Below are 23757 nucleotides of genomic sequence, written 5' to 3' on the forward strand. Positions count from 1 at the left end.
ACTTGCAGTTTTTCAAGAGGTGACTAACTGGACTCTGGCCACTTTTAATTTAATTACTATGATTTGCACTTAGCTCTCAGTCAAAATACAAACAACAGAATGCCACACCAAGTGCATATTTCATACAGAGCAAATATCCTTGAATTTCTATCATCTAGAAAAGCACAATATAAGGCAGAATGTTGATAGAAAGTCACATCACTTGTTACATACTTTAGATGAGTACTGTGCTCCATTTTTCTCCCTCAGAGCAAAACCTGTATTTAAACGCTGGACAAAGCTAACATTATCATTTCAAAAGGTCACCATGCTGTGGTTAAACATACCTTGACTATGTGCATGTCTACACCATACATTTCCAGCCACTTAGCTTTGTTTAAGTAGTTAGTTTCAGCCTGTGCTGGTGTTTGCCCCCTGAAATACATTTTTTGCGTTAGGTTGATGCCTGAAGAAGCACAGAAAGAAAAAACTGGCATATGAGGAAAGAGGAGAAGAAAGCATGAGAGGCTGTGAAAAACCTAAGCACTGCTGACCCTCTTTCACCTTCACTAACATGAAGGTCACTTTCGAAAGTTTTAATGCAAAATCTTTGCAGCAGAAATTGTTGCATTTCAAGATTCTGCAACCTCATCGTTTTACTCAGACCTTTGGAAAGCTTCATTTTTCATATTACATCCTTTAACAAAATATGACAGAAACACATTAGGATTACATTTTTCTATAAGAACAAGAAAAAAGCATCAGCAGTATCTTCTTAGTATGCTCACTTCATAGAAAAATGAGTGCAAACGTGGTTGCCATGCACTGGAAAATCTTGTACCTGCATTCCTTCCACTTCTCGAAGATGGCCAGCTCCATCTCCTCAGTCTGAGTAGGCACAAATCTGAACTCAGATACCAGCTCAGGGACATGCTCAGCAGGATCGTAGTCTCCAAGTTCAGCTGTAACAGAACAGCATTATCAAACAGTGTTCACCATAAAGACAGAAGACATGAACAGGAACTGCTGTGTTCTTTTCTAGTTCAGATACTAATGCTTCTTTCTGTGCTCCCCCTCCTCTTCTCAGTCCTCCCTGTAATTGCAGTGTCACCTTTTATTGACAAGGAAGTTAGGGACACACACAAAAAAATTATTTTACTGTCTACACAAAAGTTTTATTAACTTTCATTAATTATTTATTAATTTTACAACATGTTGTTGATAAAGCAGTATAAAAGCTTCTTATAAGTTGAAGTTATCAACGTCCTTGAAACTATTCTTCTTGTAGAAAATTTTCAACCTTTTTGTCATTGATGTCTCCACTGAGCCAACAGCTGACTCAAGTTACAATGGAATTCTGTATTGAGTTATTAAAATGTATTCAACTTGTAAAATGCAAAAACAGTTTTTAGCTTTCTGTGAATTATTTGTCCTGCTCTAAAAATTAATTTTTGGTTTTGTGACGATAAATCCGTCCTGCTGAAGTTACTCTGTATCAGGGTGTCATCATACAGGTGGTGGTTTTTCTCTTTCCCTTTCTCAAGGACTGCAATGTCAGTACCAAATGGCTCATCTAGTACCCTGCTGCACGCCCAGCGGGGGCAAGAAATGATGCTACGTAGAGAGCATACTGGAACATAGTAGTCAGTGGGCATGCTCTGTCAAAGTGCAGCCCTCTTTTTCCACAGATGCTAACGAGTCCTGCTGGAAAGACTGATGTATGCCTAAAATGCTGACATTCAGTTAAGAAACTTTTACAAGGAAGTCCTGATTCCCAGTCACTGCATATTTGCTCCTCCCACTGATTTCAAGTGGCTTCTTGATGTTCAACTTCTATCCAAAAATTCAGAAGTAATTCTAATTTGGAACTTGATCTTCCAATAAATGCTAATAATTATTCTGTCTGCAAAAAGAAACTACGTATGTTATACAGGAAAAAGAAAGAAAGGAATGTATTTGAAAAGCACAGAAAAGTCAAACTTATAAAGTACTCCACAGGTGCACAACACAATGATGTGTCTTGGATTTCTGAACACAGTGGGTATATTAACAGCCTTTTTGCTCCCCTCCTTCTCTCTTCTTTTCTTTTTGATTATTTTTTTTTTCAATGCTGGCAGAGGAAGTCTGTAGTTCCATAATAATTTACTCCCACTAAAACGCCTGCCTCTGTTGAAAGGAATGCTGTCAAAGCCAGCTTGGGTTCCAGCTGATTTAAATGAGAGTACACAGCTGTCAGACAGCAAGATGAAAGCTCTGCTGCAGGCCTCATTGCAGAGGGAGGAAAGAAAAGACCAGCACAAAAAGAAATGTGTATATGGTCCAATTAGATCACTTAGATTTTCCAAAAAGTTACACACTGAACCCGTATCTTTAGGCTCTAACAATGCTAATATTTTTAACTGCAGATTGCATTCTAACTGTTTTTCTTCCATTCAAAAGAACAGGGGAAGAAGACAGGTTTCTTTACACCTTAACACCAGCTCTCTGTACACGTGATCAGGGCTATTAGTAGCTCCTCCCCTTAAGGAGGCAAAACATGTTTTGGAAAATATCCGTAAGAGGAAGAATTTCAGTGACCTGGCCCTGTTACCTAACTCCTGCTCACCAAGTGCAACAGTACGCTGCTTTACAAGATGAATGCTGCACAGAGGATTTGTGCTGCACAAACACATGGCACATCTCCAAATTCCCTTTTCCGTACCACAGCTTCACAACAGATTCTGGGATGTTTTTGTAGACTCAAACTGGGTTGAACGAGGCCACATTGCTATACCCTCCAAAAAGGATATAATCCAGATACATCTGGAACTTCAAGCCTCCCCTCTTTTGTGGGTTTCTCTGAAACTACAGCAAGCTTCACGTTTGTTAAGATCACATCCTCAAGTAACAGCCACAAAGATCAATGATGCACACCCTACGCAAGTAGGTAAAGGACACACCGCAGCTCTCAGGGAAACCATGGATAGGCAGTTCCCAGGTGGAATCAGAAGTCAAAGGCAACTCATTAAAACTCATTAATATGGTTAGCACAAAAGTACATTAGAAAACAAATTGAGGACAAAGCTGTTTATGTTCAGAACCTCCTTGTTCTGTTTTCTAAGGAATCGGTAACTTTCTATATACACAATCATCAAAATTACACTCAAGAGCAGCTCTGTTTCACTCTGGATTGCTAATATTTGCACAGAACCTGTTCACTGCATACCAGAACGACAGACTAAAAGAGGTAAGAATAGTGTATATATATATATATATATATATATATATATATATATGTGTGTGTGTGTGTGTGTATATGTGTATATATATATATATATATATATATATATATATATATAAACCTGTTCAGGCAACCTCATCCTTCCCCCTCATACCTACTTACCTTGCATATTATAAGCTGCCAACTGGACGGCTGTGTCAAAAGGACATTCCAACCTGCCAGAAGAGAAATGCCTCATTAAAACCTCTTCTGGCACTATTTAGCAGACAACTCATACACCTGACAGTGAGAAACTACAAACATTTGGTACAAAAGTGAAAAAGGGTTAGTAGATTTTCACCAAATTAATGAGACAAGTACCAAGCTAGATGAGTACTACTCATGCAACAAAAATAGAGTTCTAAAGAAAAATTCATTACTTAGCAAAACTTACTAGTCATGCAAACATGGAAGTTTAATAAATCCTATACTAATCACTGTGTAGTTGTCCAAAAGACTGCTTATCAGGAATACTTACTTTCCACTCAGAATATCCAGTTTTAGCTGCAGAACAAATAAATACCTGCAGGATTAAATGAGAAGTCATTGATTAACAGTTCTAATGTGTCACTCAGTTCAGACAAAGCAGTTAGAGCCTGAAAAACTTAAGTTTTCTTCTTACAGAGCTTTTCAAGACAGAAGAAATTGCATTAAATATGCTTCACCAATTGGGTTAGCATGGCACACATTTCAAATGACATAAACCCTGAACTGGAGGTTGTCAGAAGCTGAGCTATACACCTGCATGAAAAACAAAACGGAGTATCTAAGTAAGTCTCATCAGGATCAGCAGAAAAGGATGGGAATGCAGGTGACAGCAGGCTCAGCGTGAGTCAGCAGCATGTCCTGTCAGCCAAAACTGCATTTTGGGGTGTATTCATTCAATACTTCATGACCAGTTGGTCAAAAGAGATGATTCTCCTGCTATATTCAGTGTTGGCAAATTTTACGTCACTGCCTTGCTTATTTAGTATTCTCCTTTTTGTGTAAACCAGGCAGGCATTAAATGAAAAGCATTTACCCCCTCCAGTGTGCAGCACCCATCTTCCAATCCAACACCATAGCCTTCTTTCTGTATTATAGCACAGCTTTACATTAACAACAGAAGCAGTCTCACCAGCTGAAAGGATGACTTCAGCAATGGCATCCAGATTGAATTCCACTGCAGTTGAACAGAAGTCTTACATGAAGGCAAAGATGATGTTTCTGTTTCAGCCCTGACGTTCACTAAGACCATTTGTGTCTTATGTCTGCTCATACCCACATACATGGATGTGAAACTGATGCAGGCAGTTTTTCTGCAGGTCCCTCAGAAATCCACAAGTACTTTGACAAAGCACTCATTATCCAAACCTGGCCTCTACCTAAGGAATGCATTTGTTTAGTAGTGACCCTAGATATCCAAAGAATGAGCACAGACTCCCAGTGTGCAGTGGGTGTGACCAACCTGTGCTTATCTGCCACACAACACTTGCAAACAATTCAAGCACACTTCCCGAGCTCAGAGTGTGTTACATGACCTCTGGCTGGTGGCATCTAGCAGGAAACCAGCAGAAAATGTGACCAAGCTGCACCTGTGGAAGCTGATGACAACAGTCTCCAGCTGCATGTCCTATCATAAGATAAAGTGGAACTCCTGGAAAGCCATAGTATCACCTGTAACCCAGAGCACAGCTCCTCTTCCCACTGCAGCTTTGTGAAACAGTCTCAAGACAGAAGACAGGCGTGCTGCACTCCTGGTCTGGGGGATTAGCTAAGTAGATAGACAGGGTTTAAAAGCCCTCAGGTTTCAGTTCTGTCATGCTAAAACCTGCACAGTGAGGTCTGACTGGCAGAACTCAGTCAAGACAGATGAAAATGTTTCAGACTGGTAGACAGATACTGGTCTGAACTCTTCCTATTACTATGATTTTTAAAGACAACTATCTGTTGATCTGGGTACATAAAACAGGAAGTAAAACGTTCCTCCCAGATTACCAAGAAGAGATTTAAACAATTCTAACATGAAATTAACAGATGTGAGTAAGCAGCTGCACAGAGTGCATATGGTTGCAAAGGGTAATGCTACTGTAATCTTCCTGGTGGCACACTGAGGGATTTGGCTGGTGCGCAGATCTACGATTCACAGAGATAAACACCAACACCAAGCACACCCACTTCGCACTCTTAAAAATGGCTGGGGGTACGAAATGTCTACAGCTGTCAAGAAAACACAACAACTTTGTTTTCTCTCCAAAATGGATCATCAGCAGTGGCGACAACAATGCGAAGTAACAGTTTTTCACAACAGATTTATACAGCTGACAGATGGTAAGTTGTGCTCCCTTTCAAAGCACCCCAAATACGTCTCAGTCCAACATGAAGTGCAGCACCGTGAACGAGCATATAAAATGCTTTTAACGAGAGAATTATCTGCTCACCTGACAGCACAATCCTCCACAGGCAGTACTGTCAGCCCACCTCAAAGCAGTTCACACTTACACAGCATTTTCTCTTTGTGTAACCACTGCAAAGATTATGGATGCAATGAAACATAACCAACCTTATTTCTACCAAAGAAAAGCCTGCAGGTCAATGCTTTTCTGCCTAAAAAAAGAGGCAGCTAAAACTAAATGCATTCAGCAGAATACAGACAAATGATAGCACGTCAGTAAAAACGTCTGTCCATTTCATTGTATAAACAGACTGGCTGCTGGAGATGCATAATGAAAAATAATGCATAAGCTAATATAGCAAATACTGATACATTTACCAACAGCCAAGTAAACCATCAGCTTTAAGCAGTTCTCCAGAGCACTGCATAATTGTTCAAAGAAATACCCCAAAGCCACACTTCCCTGGCCTTTTTCAGGCTCTCAAGGCTGTTCCCTTCACAAAATCCATCCCACCTTGTTAGCTCCTCACGCAGATTGTTGGGCTCTGACGAGTAAAACTTGACACGAAAATGCAGACAGTATGGCGGGCCGACTGCAAAGGAGAATTTATTCAAGACAGAGTTAACATGTACCAGGTGAGACTTTTTTTATTGTTATTACACAGAATCACATCTCAAACGCTGACTGAAATCAGCACTGTCCTACCACAAGATCTTAAGGTAGGAATTTGTCTGTGACATGGAAGTGTAGGGTGAAAGTACACTTAAATATACACACAAAAATGCTGTATGTGTTACACATCAATCCAGGAGTCATATCACATTAAGTTGATGTGTCCTGCCAAGCACGTGAAAATCCAGGTTAATCCCCCATATTTAAGGGCTCCATCCATCGCCAAGAAAGCTGCGGATCTTGGCTCTGTGGTCAGTCCAATTCCTACACTGTACACTGTGAGCCTCTCCGGTGACTTTCCATAGCTCTGGGAAGCACACACTATTGACAATTTTTATCTGTATATTCCAGTAAATTTTTGACATATTTGAGGGGAGATATAATAGACCCTTCTGTGGAAGAATCATCATCTCTGGAAACTGAAGAGTTAATCCAGCAGAAGGATGGTTTAACAGTTCTTTAAAAATGCACAGCCCTCTGTACATTCCTGTATCTTAACATTAGGAATTTTCTTTTGGTGCTTCCAAAATGTTTGTTTTACTAATAAGAGCACTACAAATCCCCAGAGACTTCCTGCATCAGGCAGAGAGGAAGCTGCTGGACTAAATCAGCTGAAATCAGCTGATGTCCCAGATTACCCAAACATGGACCACAGACTCAAGCAGGCCACAGTGAGAGTTGTACTGTGGGTAATGAATGACTGGAGAGATGGACTCAAACAGACTGAGGCATTCTGGGCTACTGCAGGGGATGGAGGCTCCAAGACAAGTTTTCCTATAGACTGGATAAAGATCTGTGGTACTAAAGCACCTTCAGCTGCCTTGTGTCTATTTAAACTATAATTAATGAGCCTCTAACATGTTTAATTAAGGGCATTAGATGAAAGTAATATGAGCTGTAGAGGGAAGAGGTCATTAAGCAGTGAGCAGCTACACACTGGGTTTTGTCCCTTTGTTTTCCTTCCTGAGCACGGCCCCTCTCCCACCTCACACTGCTCAACTCTGTGCCTCCTGCTCAGTGTGTGGTTCAAAGAGAAAATGGGAAGGACACTTACTTTTAACTTGCTTTTTGATGCTTTTTGTGTTGTCCAACCAGTGCTGAAAAATAAATGCATTCATCAATAAGGAGAGAAGACAGTCAAAAAACCCCTGTATGTTAATTTCAATGAAGACCATGTTGTAAAAACAGCTAGTCTATTAAAATGGTCTAATCCAAATCTTTTACAATTCTCAGTTCTCAGTGCCTACTGAAGATACTTTCAGTCAAAATTTATAATGCAAAAGTTGGTAACAGAAACATCTTGACGTACCTTGTTTAAATCCAATTGTCAAGAACGTATCACCCATTTAAAAGTATTCTGCCACTATTTCTTTTTTCAACTACTAAAAAATTCACCCTAAAAAATCCAACCAGAAACTGACCCACACATCAATAATCAGGCAGAGTAATCCAGGGAGGCAGAAACCAGAACCCGATTTTCTGACTCAGCTGAGATCACTTAGATGTGGAGAGGACAAACTAAGTAAATATTGTTGTCTTTTGGTCCTTCTTTTTGGATCACTCGAGTGCAGTAAATACCAGCAGAGCTGTGGATGTCTGAACAAAGCAGTCAGCTCCACACGATTCTCCAGTCTATTTGCAGCTGACATTTCAGCAATGGTTACATTGGAGTACAGAAGTTAGCGCCTCATTTACTAATGCTAATTCTAAGCTCTATACTAGACATAAAGGCTGACTACTCAAAGCCAAAATAATGGTTTAATTTATACTGCACACAAGAGCATGTGAAAAGTAAGCTGTAGATGGCAGACCGAGAGAAACTCTTACACGTATATACCATGCTTCCTAACACAACTGCACAAACAGCCACTGCTGAAGTGTTTACACCAGAAATTGAAGTTGGGAAACCAGCACCCAGCTAGCAGAAGAAACCTGCTTTGGAGGGCCATCAACACCTGGACAGCTTGCAGCACCTAAGAAGTGATTCATTGCAACAGGAATCCTAGCACCCCATGCAATGTAATGGCATGGGCTGAACAAGCTGTCCTGCACCCCGTGTCCTGGGTGCTCGCAGTGCCCAGGTAACACTGCATCACCACCCCAAGCCCAAATGGCACCTCACAGCTCATACAGACAAACTCCATAACTAGCAGCACAACTTCGGTTCACCTGTGTGCCATGAAATTCGGAGCGGGCCCCAAGGAGGGCAGGAAAGCAACAGGACTATGAGACAGAACCGGTACTGCCAGGTTGTGATGCCAAGTGCAAACCTGTTCCTGCACTCGGGGCAGGGCTGTCACACAGCCAGGATGCAGGGACTAATGGATCAGGTGGAGATGAGAACACCAGCAACTGCTGCACATGCCCTTAATAGTCATTTAAACAGAGTAGCTACAGAAAGCTATGTTATCTAGTAGTTCTAAAATAAAGCAGGAACCTTAAAGAGGAATGAAGTAAATATTTGTCAGCTCTGCTTACAGAGCCATTAAATGGAGTATTTAAAAAAAAAAATGCTAAGATCTCTCTTCCTATTCCACAAACTCATTGCTCTGAGAGAACTGACTTACTCCTTCCACCGTAACAACATACACTCTCCACCTGAGGCTTGCAGGTGATTTAGACACAGGATAGGCTAAGAGAGCCTCTGCAGACCACCAGAGCAGCTGTGTGCCCGCCTCACTGCCCTTCTGCTTTCTCTCATCTCCTCCACATTCCAGTGCAGGCTCTGGGAGGCCCAAGACAGGCACTGAGCATCCAAGTCTGCTCAGCAGGGCTGCTGCCTGCAGAGCCTGCTTGGGATGGCGGTGCATGGCAGAAGGGAAACAACTGCTTTCCACTGGAGGGCAAGGAAGGAAAAAACCCACCATGTGCACTGATGCACACAGACATCAGCAAACTTAAGATTTCCTTCAAGTGATTAAAATGGAATTCAAGTGGACCTGGCAAAAAGATCCTTTACGTTCACACTGACGAGAGTTTGTACAATGCAGCCTCCTGCTAAAATCCAGAGATAAAGCTCCCTAAACAACAGGCAGCACATGGAGCAAAGTACTGGGAGTCATTACTGAAATAGTCTGCTTCTTCAGAAATAATAATTTAAAAAACAGCAACAGTTCAAGAAGGTAGGGCAAATAAGTTTTTGTTGCTGCTTTGTTCTTAATAAAGATGGTGAGGGTAAAACCTGCCCCTGTTTGTGAACCTCATGGCTGCATACCTGGTGCAATGCTGTACAGCCACTTCCAGCACTGAATGCTGGTGATGGCAAAACAGCTGCTGAAGGAACAGAGCTGTACACTATCACTCCATTAGGAACAGCAAGTCTTTGATGCTTGCAATTTAAACAGTTAGTAAATTCCTAAGTTCAGCAGTCAGTACTTCCTTACAAGAAACTTCTTTTCCATGTGGCTAAGGGGAAAGCCAAAAGCCCAGCAAGTTATCCCCAGCCTTTTTAGGTCCCATCACTGGGCATGCTGTGCTGTTCAGCATCAGCCTGAATCAAAGCTGCTCAAATTCAAACACCCTGTTCCCTTGGCTTCAGCAGCACTCAGATCAAGCCTGGCACGCTGTGGACAAACATGTAAATACGTCCTTTGCCTCTTACTGTGACTATCCTTAACCACCAGACCAGCAATTAACACAGAGATGACATGAAAAAGACAGTTTTTTCACATCACAAATTCTTTCAACAACTATCTGAACGCTCAAGTGCAAAATATCAGGAAGAGCTTGTCTTACATTTTGTTTTGTTTTTCTGAGCACATCATAAATTCAAATGCTGACCTCCTACCAGTCACTGAAGTTCAAAAGAATCAATAAAAGGCATCTACATATTTGGAATAGTATCCTTTGTACAGACGTGATTTACTGAACATTCATTCGTAATCAAAACAAGCAGTTTCTCTCAGATATTTTTTTTTCCAGCTACCTACATGTTGCTAGCTTTTCAGGGTTTTTATGCTTTTTTTTTTTAAATATCTTCACGTGCAACCAGGCAGTGAAGCAATATAATTAGATTTAAATTGGGTAGCAGAAATGATTTCTTCCTTCAGAGTTAGCGGACAGTCCTGTTCACTATGAGACTGGACTCTTGTGCTGTTGATTTAGCACGTCTGCTGAGTAATTGTTGAAAAGTCACTTGGTAGACCCTGCCTTTGTTTCCAGGTTTTCTTTGTGCACCAACCGCATTTCTACCAGAACGTGCCAGCTCCTCTTTGCAAGAAAGCTGCCATCACAATAGCTGCTCAGTTCCTGAAGCAGTTGTCTCAGCTCAGCTCTGATGGCACGCAGCAATCCTTCCTGCTTTGTTACAAAGAAAGTATCCTCGATGCCCAGTTTAAACAGACCGTAGCTTCTACCGAGCCTCATACATAGCTAAGAAAAGTAAACAAAACTTCAAAACCGCTTTGTACCTGGTACAGGGTGTGCTATCAGGTACTCATCAGGGCTGTCTGGACAGGAAGCAACAATTCGCTGACAAAAGTGAGCCATAAGCCACTTCTCAGACAGAAAACCTTCACAGGTTTTAGTTTCAGGACAACTGACATTGCGTGACAATAAAACAGTCCGGGCCAACAGCTTTAGCACACAGGTTGTGCCATCAGTTACAACTAACGCCCCACGGGATCCTAGGAGCTCACAGAAATGCTTCAGATGCCACAAGTCAGAATATCTAAAGCAAATTACATCTTTTCTGAAGTGGATAAATAGATGCAATGGAGCCATTCACTAACAATACCTACTATCATCACCTCTGACTGTGCATGCTTAACACAGCTAACACGACTTTTATGAATATAAAGAGGTGTGCAGTAGATTGCCTTCTAATTTCTTTTGACAGGAGGTATGCATGGCTCTAAATAACATCCCCCCTCCTCAGAACAAGTCTTTTCCTCCTCAGAGCTACACCTCCCTGCTCTGCGAGAGGCTGACACCCAGCAGCAGCCAGTCCTTCTGGTCATGGAGTTTGCTTCGGGTGCCGAAGAGTCAAATGCTTTCTCCTCAAAAGAGGAATGCACGATTACAGGTTGAACACAAAACTTGATCTCAGTAATTCTGAACAGAAGCCATCAGGCTCACAAACACACACAGGTGCACTAAGATATCCTAACATTCCACTTAAACACAAAAGGAAAAAATAATAAGGAAGTACACAAGGAGCTATCCTTGCAGGCTAAGCCATGAAAAGCACCTATATAAAACCATACAAGTGCATGTGAAAGAAGGGTGGGTGCTCATGACAAGCAATGCTCTGCTGCTGTTTTCAAAAGCAGCTGCATTTTCACAAACTAGCTTCCAAGAGGTTTCCGTGAAAACCATCTGGTATGTACACAACCATATCCTCCTAGAGACAACACACAGCTTCAGTTTTCTTTGGGCTTTTTGGTCAATATTGCAATTTAACATTGAGATTGACTGCTACTCACCGCCACTTGTGCAGAATCCATGAACCTTAATCCAAAATAGTCGCTTTCTATAAGGTCCAGATGATACATGATCTGCTCAAACAGGAGCTGGCCTTTGGCTTTTTTCTGAAAAGACAGAAGGATTTAATACCTACTGCACAATCTGCTCTCTTACCTAAGTATGCTTTACATTGTAATGACAAAAGTAAGATGACTCAAAAATTAAGCTTCCTAGAATATAATCTGGAAAAGATTTTTCTCTCACATTTTGTGATGCCTATTTTTCTGAATGCCAAACGCACACCTCACAAGAAGCATCTGTAATATCCTTGTATGCCATGCATAATTAGGGAGGGAAGAGCTAGGTTGCATGTCGGCAGAATTTCTTTACAGAGAGAGTTGTGAGGTGCTGGAACAGGCTGCCCAGAGAGGCTGTGGATGCCCCATCCCTGGAGGTGTTCAAGGCCAGGTTGGATGGGGCCCTGAGCAGCCTGGTCTGGCATTAAATGGGGAGGTTGGTGGCCCTGCCTGTGGCAGGGAGGTTGGAGTTTCACAATCCTCGAGGTCCCTTCCAACCCTGGCCATTCTGTGATTCTGTGATAATGCCCTTTTTCGGAAAGTATTCACATGGACTCGACAAGGCTGACAGTATTAGAATATCATTTAATCACTGTCCCTTTCAGGCTTTCCTTATCCATTGATAAGGAATGGGAAACACAACTGGTGTCACTGTCAACATCGAACACAGTGAAACATTTTCAGAGTGAATTATAGGAGAAGTTACCGTAGAAATCACCAGTTTGCTGTCCAGGCAACTCACAAGTGGATAGAAAAGCAGGCTGAATTAGGGTATAGCATTCCATTAGCAAGTGCTTCTAGTGACTGCCAGGAAACAGTCTGGGGCAAGGAACTTCAACAAACAGTACTTAAGATAAGGCATTTACATAAAGCTCAACTTGAAGCTGCAAAAAGCCATTGCATATGCTCATACATAATTTATGACAAAACCTTAGCTCCAGTCCCATGTAAACACTGCTTTTAAAGTGATGATCTAAAAAATCAAAAATTAATTAAGCCTTTTAAAGAGAAAGCACGTAAATAACACTAAGCAGGTTTGATACCACATGCATTTTTCATGGTAAGAACTTCTTCATAATAATACACCGGGATAAAAAGTACAACAACTACGTTGAGATGTACACCTCATCAAACTCATCCTGGGCAATTTTATCTGTTGATGTGAATTAAAGTGCTTTTTGGACATGAGATAAGTGCTTTTTGGACAGCAGCAGATTTGCTAGACAGCAGCGAGAATCTCCCAGCAGCAGCCTTAAGGCAAATCGCCTGCATGTAAAAACATCTCATCCACGACTTGAGTCAGTGATGTCTATCTGCAAAGGGCAAGGCGCTGGTTCTACTGAGTGTTCCTGGCACACACTGTATTTTCTTCTTAAGCACACAATATACAGACAGAAGTAAAATTAAATCATCATTTGCAACAGCAAAACTAGAAGGCGGCTTCATCTTGCACAAAGCATTCTGCACCTGATTTCAAACTAAAGGGACATTTCCACCTTATTCTGCAGAATATTTTAGATTCTTCTCAATTCTGCATGAAGTCACTCCTTAGGACTGTCATTAACCACTTATCCCAGCCAAACACCACGGCTTATAGCCCTGCTGGGGACAGGCAACGGAGCAGCTTAACTCAGAGCCAGAGTTATGGCACACACCACCTGAGGAAGCAACAAGTGAAACGCACACCCACAGCGGGTGGATTCCCTGCTGCAGCTCAGCAGGATGCCAGTCTCAGCAGCACACCGAAGGTTCACTGGGAGTGGGCTCAGAGTGAGCAGTGCAGGAGAACAGCTTCGAAGCAGCGGCAGGAGGTTTTCCAGGGCCGCTGGCTGCCTTCTGACTTAAATCACCGAGTTGTCAGCACAGAATTAATTATGCAGCACTTTGCATGTGACTGAAACCCTCAGCTGTGTATTCGGTGTAGGTCAGCAAAAGTTTCACACGCTCCCCAGTGTTAAGTTCAAACTCTTCAAGGCTTACTGAAGTCCTCCTTCCTTATTCCATTTTCAAAGATACGCTTCCACTGCGTGATCTGGTGGAACTTCCCCTAATTCTCCAGTGGCAATACTCAATGTGAATGACATTTTTACCTGGCTGTTACCTTCTGCTCTTCCCTTTTCTCCTCTCCCTGCAGCAGGGTTTGGATTGCTCTCGCAGGACAAATATTTTCAGCCTGCTTAATAGTTGCCAATGAACTACTACTAACCACTCTGCTCAGTGCAGCCAGGGGAGCTGATTTCACACCCGCTGTAACCCTAAGTCCATTAGAATACCATACAGAAGGGTTTCAACGCACTGTGCTCAGGCTTACTGAGCCTGTAAGGAGAAGAGTAAAGATTCAAAACACTCCTACCTGCCAGCATATTTTGGCAGAACTCGTACCTAACCCCCAGCAGAGACCAATTTATGGTCACACATTTGATTTAATCCATTTCTGTCTTCCCTAACGTTTTTTTCTGATATACTCATTTCTGAGTTGCTAGCCCAGCATTAAGCCTTAGCAGCTAAACACCTGCCCCAAACACTTTGGGCTGGTGTTGCACTGCAGGGTTCTCAGCTTGTTAAGAGCAATTGGCCTGAAATCATCACTGGGCAGTTCAGCAGAAAGCAGTGCTTGGGCCAAAACACACTGTTATGCAGCAAGTCAGGAATGCTAAACCTTTGAGGACAATTGAGCATCCTGCAGCACAGCAAACCCCAAATGCTGGGGTCAGCCCTGAGCATCCAAACTGTCACGGTCTGAATACACACACACAAACAAATGCTATTTATTTACTCACTGTTTTTTGCCAGCTGAGATACAGTTTGAAAATTTAAAATCTAGCCTGCTACAAAACTAAATTTTCCAACATCTCTGGCGTTCCTAGATTTTCTCCTTAAGCAGTATCTGTGTTACAGAAAGCAGTCTGTATTTCATATTCACAACCACAAATACTCAAGCAAGGAGCCACAAGTATTTTACGAGCTTAGAAAACCAGACTGGATTATTAAGTAAAAACAACTATCACAACACATCTCTGATCTCACAGCCAGATCAGCACAGATCATTTCCTTCCACACAAAAAGCCAGCAGCACTGCTAATGGTTTGCTGCCACATTCTGTGGTGTTCCACACAGTTTTGACTGTTTACAAAGGTGGATAGTGATAGGACAAGAGGAAATGGTTTTAAACTGAGACAGAGGAGGTTTAGGTTGGATATCAGGAAGAAGTTTTTCACACAGAGGGAGGTGATGCACTGGAACAGGTTGCCCAAGGAGGCTGTGAATGCCCCATCCCTGGAGGCTTTTAAGGCCAGGCTGGTTGTGGCTCTGGGCAGCCTCATCTGGTGGTTAGTGACCCTGCACATAGCAGGGGGGTTGAAACTAGATGATCATTGTAGTCCTTTTCAACCCAGGCCATTCTACGATTCCTTAATTTTAAATAATCAACAAAGCACAGCCCTTTTAATCTTATTTTGTGAGCATTACTCCAAAACCATGGGTGTAAGCATTACTCCAAAACAGCTTGGCTAAATCCTACGATTCTGCTGCGCTCTGCAGCTGGTTTACATAAGACCTTGTTTTAACCATACTTCATGAAAACAAGGACAAGGGCCATCTCCATGCTGAACGGCACACAGGTGGAAGGAAGGAATATTTAGGGCAGAAAGCTGCTCGGGTTCCAGCTGAGCCATCATCCCTACCTGGAGCTCACACCTCAAGGAGCTGCCTATAGGTAATTCCTGCCTCAAACTCAGGTTGGATACACAGCAACTGGAACATAATTAATGCTCCATCATCCACCAGAAGATTATGCAAACTGTGGGTTAATAAGTGGAATCAGGGTTTCTTTTTTTTTTTTTTTTGCTTTCTTTTTTGTTTAAACAAAGTCCTTGGTTTCCACAGAGCGTGGATTTCCCATACGCCTGCTGCTGCAGGGCTGCACTCGTTCTCCACATGAATCCATACACACTTTTAAAACAAAGCAAAACCAAACCTCAAAATCAACGCCTCCGTGTTTTACTACATATATCGGTCAGACAAAAATCATTGAATGCCTTTGGACAAACATCAGGCTTCAAAAAGAATAATAAAAACAAGCCATAACAGCCAAGGAGAACCACCAGGTCCCAACACAACCTTAGAATCCGAAATGAAGACTGGGGAAAAAAAGGAACTCTTCCATCTGCTCCAGGGGGAACGGTGATAAGCTGTGTGAAGCTCACATTCCCTGTTCTGAACGCACCGAGGTGACAGGAAATAGCACACATAGCACTGAGACTCTTTAATCATTGACACAGCTGCAAAATACGTAGATTCTTCACAAAGAATTTGGTCTATGTAGTGCACAGGGCTGTAGCCTTGAGGAACAGTTCAAGTTAGGCAGTTTTGTAATTAGAATCAACAGAAGAAATAGAAAAGCAGACAGATGAAGGGGCTTGACAGGCACCACAGATAAGATCAGCGGACAAAAAGCAGGGTTACTGCTCAAGCTCTGGCTCTGTTTAATAAATTAAGCTCAATTTACAACACGACCCTTCTGTTTCATTGTCAGTATTTGCCCAAACATCAGCCTCTGCTCCTTAAAAAGGCTCCGAAATATGCTTGGCTTACACAAGAGGCCACAGAGAACGTTACTGAAACAGAAATTCAGCAATCACCCATTAGTCAGTCCTAAGAACAGCCACAGTTCTGGAACACTGTTCTTTCGGTGGCACATTCTTCACAAAGCTACAGCTTAACAAGCCAGCATAAATCTCGCGCTGTCTCTAAGTGCTTCTTCACCACATTTGGGGAGGCACACGGGGAACCAGATTGGACAATGGCTCCAGCTGGAAGCGGAACAAAATCACACTGATTATTTTTCACAGCGTTTTCCTGCCTGAACTTACTGCCTGACTGCCAAAAAACCACAGGTTTTTCTGCCAAGGGGCACAAGGAAACAAGGACAAACGCAATATGGAAAGCAACATCTTCTTTCACTGTGGAAAGCAACATTTGCGGCAGCAGCAAGTCATGCCAGCATCAAGTGTTTCTGTACTGTGGGTTAACAAAGGTGAAGCACTGGCTTTTGCCCTCTCTGTCCTGCCAAGCCAGCTCTTTCTCCAGCTGTGAACTAACTTGTTTGCTGAATGATTCAGTCTTAGGAAACACTTTCTGTTATTTATTTTTTTGGGTAAGATGGTTTTGCAGAACTGAGTTAGACAATAGCACTACGCACGACTGAACTGGCAGATCCCAGGGAGCCTGAGAAAACAAGAGCCCATTCTAAACCAAACCTACTGCCAAAGTAACAGAACCAGTCCTGGAAAATGCCTCAGCTCAAAGGGGCCGATTATTCTCTCAGAAAGTTCTCGTAAAAGGAAAAAAAAACACCTCCATGTGCACATGTGGGCTTTTCATTTAGCTTTAGATTTTAGAAAGAAACTGTTTCTTCAGGATTTTGTACCCTCCACTCCTTCCTCTTCCTGCTCCCAATTCAACCTCCAAATACGAGCAATATGAGACACAGTCTGAAATTACACATTTAATTTACTTCTAATTTATTGTATTTTAATCACCAAAGAAACTAGTGTGTCAGCCACTGACAGCGGGCTGTAATTATGGCACCTTACTATGCAGATTTAGCTTGTTTGTTTACTGTTACTCGTGAACCTAGATGTTCCGGGACAAAGCTTTCTATTGGCTTACAAAGAAAAAAACAGCAGTGCAAAAAAAAGTGACTGTTTCCTGCAAAAAAGAATAGTTACCACTACACCCTGACCTAAGTCTATAGCCCAGATGGGAGGTCACGACTCCTCTTCAGGCTCAATTTATGCTCCCCAGAGCCTCAGAAATGTTGTTACAGGCACCTAGCAGAGCCAACTTCAGCCCCAAAGATCCCTACTCTGGTTATGTGGTGATACTTATTTAAACCCGAGTACTTTTTAAGTGCAACACTTTCTATCAAGTGTTTGTGGGCATTCCTGGCCTCAAATCAAACATCCTAGGCACTAGGCAGCATTGGACGCGTCCATTACGCTGTTTCAGAGATGAACAAATTAGTTTTATTACCCTCTAAATGCCTGTCCATACAGCCACTTGGCAAACAGAGATGCCTAGCTATTCCTTCCACACTGTTACTCAGATTTTTGGATACAGCAGGACACAACACTGCTCAGCTCAGCACCCCTTTGGACTTACCTTAGACTGCCTCGCACTCAATTCTAGAAATGTGTTTGAATTAAGGGAGGAAGGAAAGAAAAATCATGTTAAGAATGGCTGCTCTGCATGCTCTTTCTAGCCAACAGTTCCAACACCAGCACCACTGCTGTTAAAGGCAAAATCCTACAGAACTGCTCACAAGGCCTCCAAGACACATGGCTTCCTAACTGTGCTATGTGAGCTCTGCATGAGTTGCAGACATGGGACTTGGAAAACCTGAGCACAAGGCTCCTGTTGCTACTGCTTGTCCTGTGGACTAAACCCAAGTTATCATTAAACACAGACACGTGCACATTAAAGGATCCTTAGAAATGCAAACCAGTGGCTAACACCTCACTCCCAACAAAGCACTACATACAGCAAGGGCAGTCTCATAGCAATCTGCCCTGAGGAGGAGAAGGAAATAGAATTCTTCTTGTCCCCTCCCATGCTGAAGATAAGAACTGCATCCTGGCATACACAAAAAAACAGCCCAACAAATAATTCCTGATATTCTGCTGTGTGTCAACAGTGACTGGCTATGCGCACATCCAGTCAAGAACTACTAAATACCTTCTAAAGACCATAGAATCGTTAAGGTTCAAAAAGACATCTCATTCAACTGTCAGCCCATCCCCACCATGCCTGCTGACCAATACCCTCAGTGCCACATCTCCATGGTTCTTATTGAACACCTCCAGGGACGGTGCCTCCACCACCTCTCTGGGCAGCCTGTGCCAATACCTCACTAACCTTTCTGAGAAAAAAAGTTTCCTAAAACCCAGTCTGAACCTTGCCAGCACAATTTGAGGCAAACACCTCTCATCTCATTGATGTTATCTGGGAGAAGAGACCAACCCCCACTTGTTGTAGCCTCCTTTCAGGGAGTTGCAGAGAGTTGTAAGACCTCCCCTGAGCCTCCTCTTCTCCAGACTGAACAATCCCAGTTCCCTCAGCAGCACCCAGTAAGACCTGTGCTCCAGATCACTCACAGTTTCACTGCCCTTCTCTGGACGCACTCCAGGACCTACATGTCTTTCCCTTAGTTCATAAACACCCCAGGAAGCACTGACTGAAGGCATAGTGACACCGTGCAACACAAGTTGTGGTGAGCAATGACAGCAGCCGTTTCTCCAATACCTTTAGGTGGCTCAGTATGGAGCCAAGAGTTAAACTCGATGATCCTTACGTTGCTCTTCCAACTCATTCATTCAATGATTGTTTTTGTGCCCAGTGATTTAGCAGAACTCAAAGCACAACGCTAATACAGTAATAAACAGATACCCCCTATCTAGCCCACAAAACAACAAAAAGCTCCAACAGCTCAACACAAGCTATCAAGCAGAACCGTCCCAGGGTCGTACCGGCAGATCCACGCTGACGTCGGTGCCATCCAGCAGGGCCACGCGGCAGGTGATGACCGACTTGGCATCTCCAGCTGCCGGGATGTGGGTCGCAGCCCGCTGGGCTTCACGCAGCCGCTCCCGCTCCGCATGCCTGCGCATGGAGCGGCGCCCCAGCGTCCGGCGGAAGAAGCTCAGCATCTTGGCTGGGAAATGCGAGAAAAGGCTTGGGTTAGGTTGTCGTGGGAATGAGAGACGTAATAATCATGATTATTATTATTATTATTAACTGCTAAGAAAGGATCAGGAATAAAAAGACGTCGGGGACTGAAATTTCCTTGTTGGCTGCAGGAAGCTGGGCTAGGTGACTGTAAGGGTCCCTTCCAACTCAAGCACTTCTAACGAAGCACCAACGGGACGCCCGTGGAGCTGCGCACACACGCTGTTCGGGGAACTCCGGCTTCCAGTGACTGCCGGTGACCCCGGAGGACGTGCAGCCGTGCAGGGCGCAGCCCGGCGCCGCGCAGCCCTCGTACAGCCCGCGGCTGACACCAAACGCCTTCTTAACGAGACGCAGCGCTGCCCTCCGAGCCAGAAGACAAACCTCGGAGCTCGCGGCGGCGTCGTGCTCGCGGACCAAAGGATTTTACACAGATTTTATCGCAGAAACCTCCCCCCGGCCGGGCGGCGGGACGCATAGCTCCCACCCGCGGCCATGGCGCCCGCCTCCGTACGAGGCCGCTCCCGGCGCTCGCCCCGCGGCCCGACCCCGACCCCCGCCTCCCCTCAGGGCCGGACCCCTCACCTGGCGGCGGCGTCGCGCCGGGGCCGTGCGGCGCGGCGGCTGCACGGGGCGGGCCGGGAGAGGGGGGGCGGGCCCGGCAACATGGCGGAGCGATGCGGGAGGACCTCGGGCGGGAAAGAGCCCGTCGCGCCCGGCCGCGTTACTCACTCACCTGCGGGCTGCCGGCGGCGGTTCCGGGCCGAGGAAGGGACGACACGACGACCGCAGCGGGAAGCGACGCGCGGAGGGGACGGACGAGGCCACCGCCCCTTTGCGGGGTGGAGCCGGGGCCGCCCCCGCCCCGAGCCGCCAGGTGGTAGCGGCCGGCGGGGCGCGGCGCTGCGGGGCGGCCCGAGAGGCGCCCGGGGATGGCGAGAAAAGGGCCGGAGAGTGGAATTACTAAAGCACATCTTTATTTTGCAATTAAACAATTAAGATCCACAAGTAAACTATATATATATTTTTTCAAGTCTGTACCCAGACAACTATTTGTCAACTGAAATTAAATATATCCACAAAATATGCATAACAGCTTTTTTTTTTTTTCTTCACATAATAAAATGAGACTTTACCTAAGACTGAAACAAGGCCTGTTAATGTTAACTCGCATGTCGGTGCTGGGAACTGCTGGTTTTTCGGCAGGACGTCACTGTGTCACTTAATGGCAAGGAATTTCATTTTATCCAACTAAGGACAAATGCCTAAGGCCCTTAACGCATACAGCAGCTGCAGTGACCAAAGCTGAATCCTTTTTACTTTGTCCAGTGTTGACCCATTTCAAGTTTCCATCGTTTCCAATCTGCTGAAGCCAACAAGTGGGTGTTTCAGTGTCCCCCAGCCCACTGCAGGCCTTCATGTCTATAGGCAGAAATCTGCTCAGGGGAACGGACCCTTCTGCCGTGCTAATGGGGCAGCAGGCAGCCTGACAGCTGAAGCTGTCCAGCTCCGAGGTGTCCTATTCACAGCCACCCCTCCTTGGGATGATGACACCGAGATGCTGAGAGCCACAGCTGAAGTGGAAGCTAATTAGTAGAAGGAACTAGCAAAAGATATTGCCACCATCTGATTGTTAATAGTGATCTAGGTAATATTCTTCCCTTTGGATTTACACAGAGTATATAGCACCTGTTACAGAAACAAAACAAAACAAAAAACCCCAAACCTTACACAAAGAGCTCTGCCAAACTGACTGGTGAAAATGGGATCACTGGCAGACAAACCAAACCAAACAGACCAACTTCTGAATGCATCAGATGCAAGAACGAACTTTGTTTTCTTACCTTACTTTTCCTGTGATGGGTTGTTATGTGGTGCCCCAGCGTACTGTGATCGCTGCACTGGACAGTTTATAGTCTACTCTTTGTGGATATACTCTCCTTAGAGAAAACAGCTTAATGTAAACAGTTGAAAGCCTTTCACTTTTGTCTCAGCCCCCCGGCCCAGGCAGAAGAGGGAAGAAGAGACATCTTTAAACTTTGTTGTGCATTACTTTTGGTTATCAAAATCCAAAGTAAAACAAACAAACAGATTTCCAGGCAATTGATCTGATGTTAAAAACAAGGCTTAGCAGAAACATCTACAGTAAACATAGCTAATCTGCAGCTGAGAGAGACCACAGATCAGTGTACCAGTACTCTGTATTTCTATTTGCACTTTTTGGAAATGCAAGCTTTTACGTTCTTACGACAGGACAATCGAAACCATCAGTTGTTAATAACCTGCTTTCTGAAAAGCCCTCAAATACATGAACAGTAACGCAGACATGGTTGGAGCAGCTGAAAGCATTCGTACCGCGGCGTAACCCAAATCATCTCCGCACAGAAACCCATTGCGCATCTCTCTCCAAACCCAATTTATTTTTTCTGATAGTTCAGTCAGTAGTAAGCATGAGATAAAGTGCTACTATTCAAACATCAAAACACTTTGAGAAAAATCATCCTTTAAAACACAAGCTTGCTAAATATGAAATACCACCAGCAGCAAACTGTCAGCCAGCCCGTGAAACCAAACTTCATCTTACAGAATACAGGAATGATGGATATTTTATTACATTTATTATGCTACATGGCTCAGAGAAAACAAAGAGGACGTACTTTTTATTGAAAAGGTGCGTGTTTTCCTCCTGAAACTCTTACCAACTGAGCTCTCAATGAGCAAGTAATGCTTCAGAGAGCAGCTGGAGCTTGCAGGTTATGCACTGCTGCAGTTTGTAGCTGGAGAAGCCCAATAAACTGAAGATGCACATTGTGGTAGCAGCTAGCACAGAGCTGAAGTGCAGTGGTGATAAATGAGATTGGACAAAACACTGCATTAAAACAGATGCTTTTCTCCTTTAACAGCTTCCCCAATCACCACTAATTACAATCTGTGCAATTTCATGCAAGATCTACATTTAATCAATGAACATCATCTTATCAGATTTTGATATTTGACCCTAGCATTGAAGGTAGCAATGGAAAACAGCTTTCCAAGTCTCAAGATAAAAGGTGGGTTCTAAAATTAGCAAACATACCTAGCCTGCTGGGGACCTGCACAGTACAAAAAGACTGCAAATGCCGTAAGAAGGCACCATTCCTTTTCTGCGTGGAAATCCTAACAAACAGATCTTGAATTTGGACAATATTCAATTCCTCCCTTTATGCTCAGGGCTGATGGTCCTTCAGATGGCCTGCAGTAACAGCTCTACAGTCACAGCTACACCGTAAGTATGGGACAAGCTGCTTTTGCGTGGAGATTTGTGGATGGTGCATGTGTAGAGTATTTTTCACGCTCGTACCAATTCCCTGAGCCACCAACTATTGCCCACACACCTACACAAACAAAAATATCACATAGTTCAGCTCCACAGCATGCCTGGAGGTCTGGCATCACTATGCAGGACCTTCTCTACTTCCCATCTCCCTGGGCAGTACTGCTGGGTCTTGGCCTCCATAGGTACCACACAGCTTTTCAGAAGCTCTCCAAGGAAAGCTGCCAGTTTCCACAAGAAACACCTCACATACCTTCATCTCCCTACTGCTTTCTCACCCCTTCTCTCTCAGGTGGTGCACAAGGACATAATCAGTTATTCTAGATATATTTTAACCTATATGAGATGTAAGCGTCTAAGATTTAACAGAGAAACACAGAAGAACCTTCAGTTAGCATTAAATGTGGTGTAATAAAACCAAACTGTTAGTCAGAAGTAGGAGAAAATAGCCAAAAACAGAACTTGCAAAAGCAGTGGCTTACTGCTTCAGACACGCACACCGTTTAAACCACCAAATGCTTTCCAGATAAATTAAGTTTTCAGCTCTCTAGTGTATCTAAAGCAGCATTTCTCAGAAGAAATCGGCTGACAGTCTGTTGGTGATTTACCTGCATCTTATTTCATATTTAGCAATGGTAAAAACACTCCCCAAAACACGCAAAGCCTTCTCAAGGACCTCATTTTTCTGCTAACAGAAGAACCTTCACATCCACTTTAAACAAGAGATGGTTGTGGTAGTTTTGAATTTGAACTGAAAAGGAAAAAGTCTCAATGTTACACATTGGCAAAAGCTCTCATAATATTGCTCTGATTTACAATGGAAACTTATTTCTTGTTTTAAGCTGGATCTGTATATCATGGAAGCATTACAAACATACTCTTTCTCCCCCCACCCAGCATTTTTCCTCATCAATTGGTATGAAAATAATTGTTCGTCAAGTCCAACAGTCGTAA

The 23757-nt window shown here is 43.6% G+C and overlaps 1 protein-coding gene across 1 annotated transcript in view; it reads right to left on the reverse strand.

The window, feature by feature from the left end:
* The window catches only part of EPB41L5 (erythrocyte membrane protein band 4.1 like 5), a gene marked incomplete at both ends in the record, with an annotated part of 42773 nt that extends 23302 nt beyond the window's left edge, over nt 1-19471 (reverse strand). The window contains 8 exons of the mRNA XM_079539269.1: nt 327-414; nt 821-941; nt 3362-3414; nt 3717-3761; nt 6127-6205; nt 7340-7382; nt 11709-11813; nt 19292-19471. Of these exons, the coding sequence (XP_079395395.1) occupies nt 327-414; nt 821-941; nt 3362-3414; nt 3717-3761; nt 6127-6205; nt 7340-7382; nt 11709-11813; nt 19292-19471 (714 nt within the window). The remainder of the gene's footprint in view (nt 1-326; nt 415-820; nt 942-3361; nt 3415-3716; nt 3762-6126; nt 6206-7339; nt 7383-11708; nt 11814-19291) is intronic.
* Between the last annotated feature and the right edge of the window lie 4286 nt (nt 19472-23757).

Source organism: Tetrao urogallus (assembly GCF_951394365.1).
Source record: "Tetrao urogallus genome assembly, chromosome: 8".
In the NCBI taxonomy this organism is placed as follows: Eukaryota; Metazoa; Chordata; class Aves; order Galliformes; family Phasianidae; genus Tetrao; species Tetrao urogallus.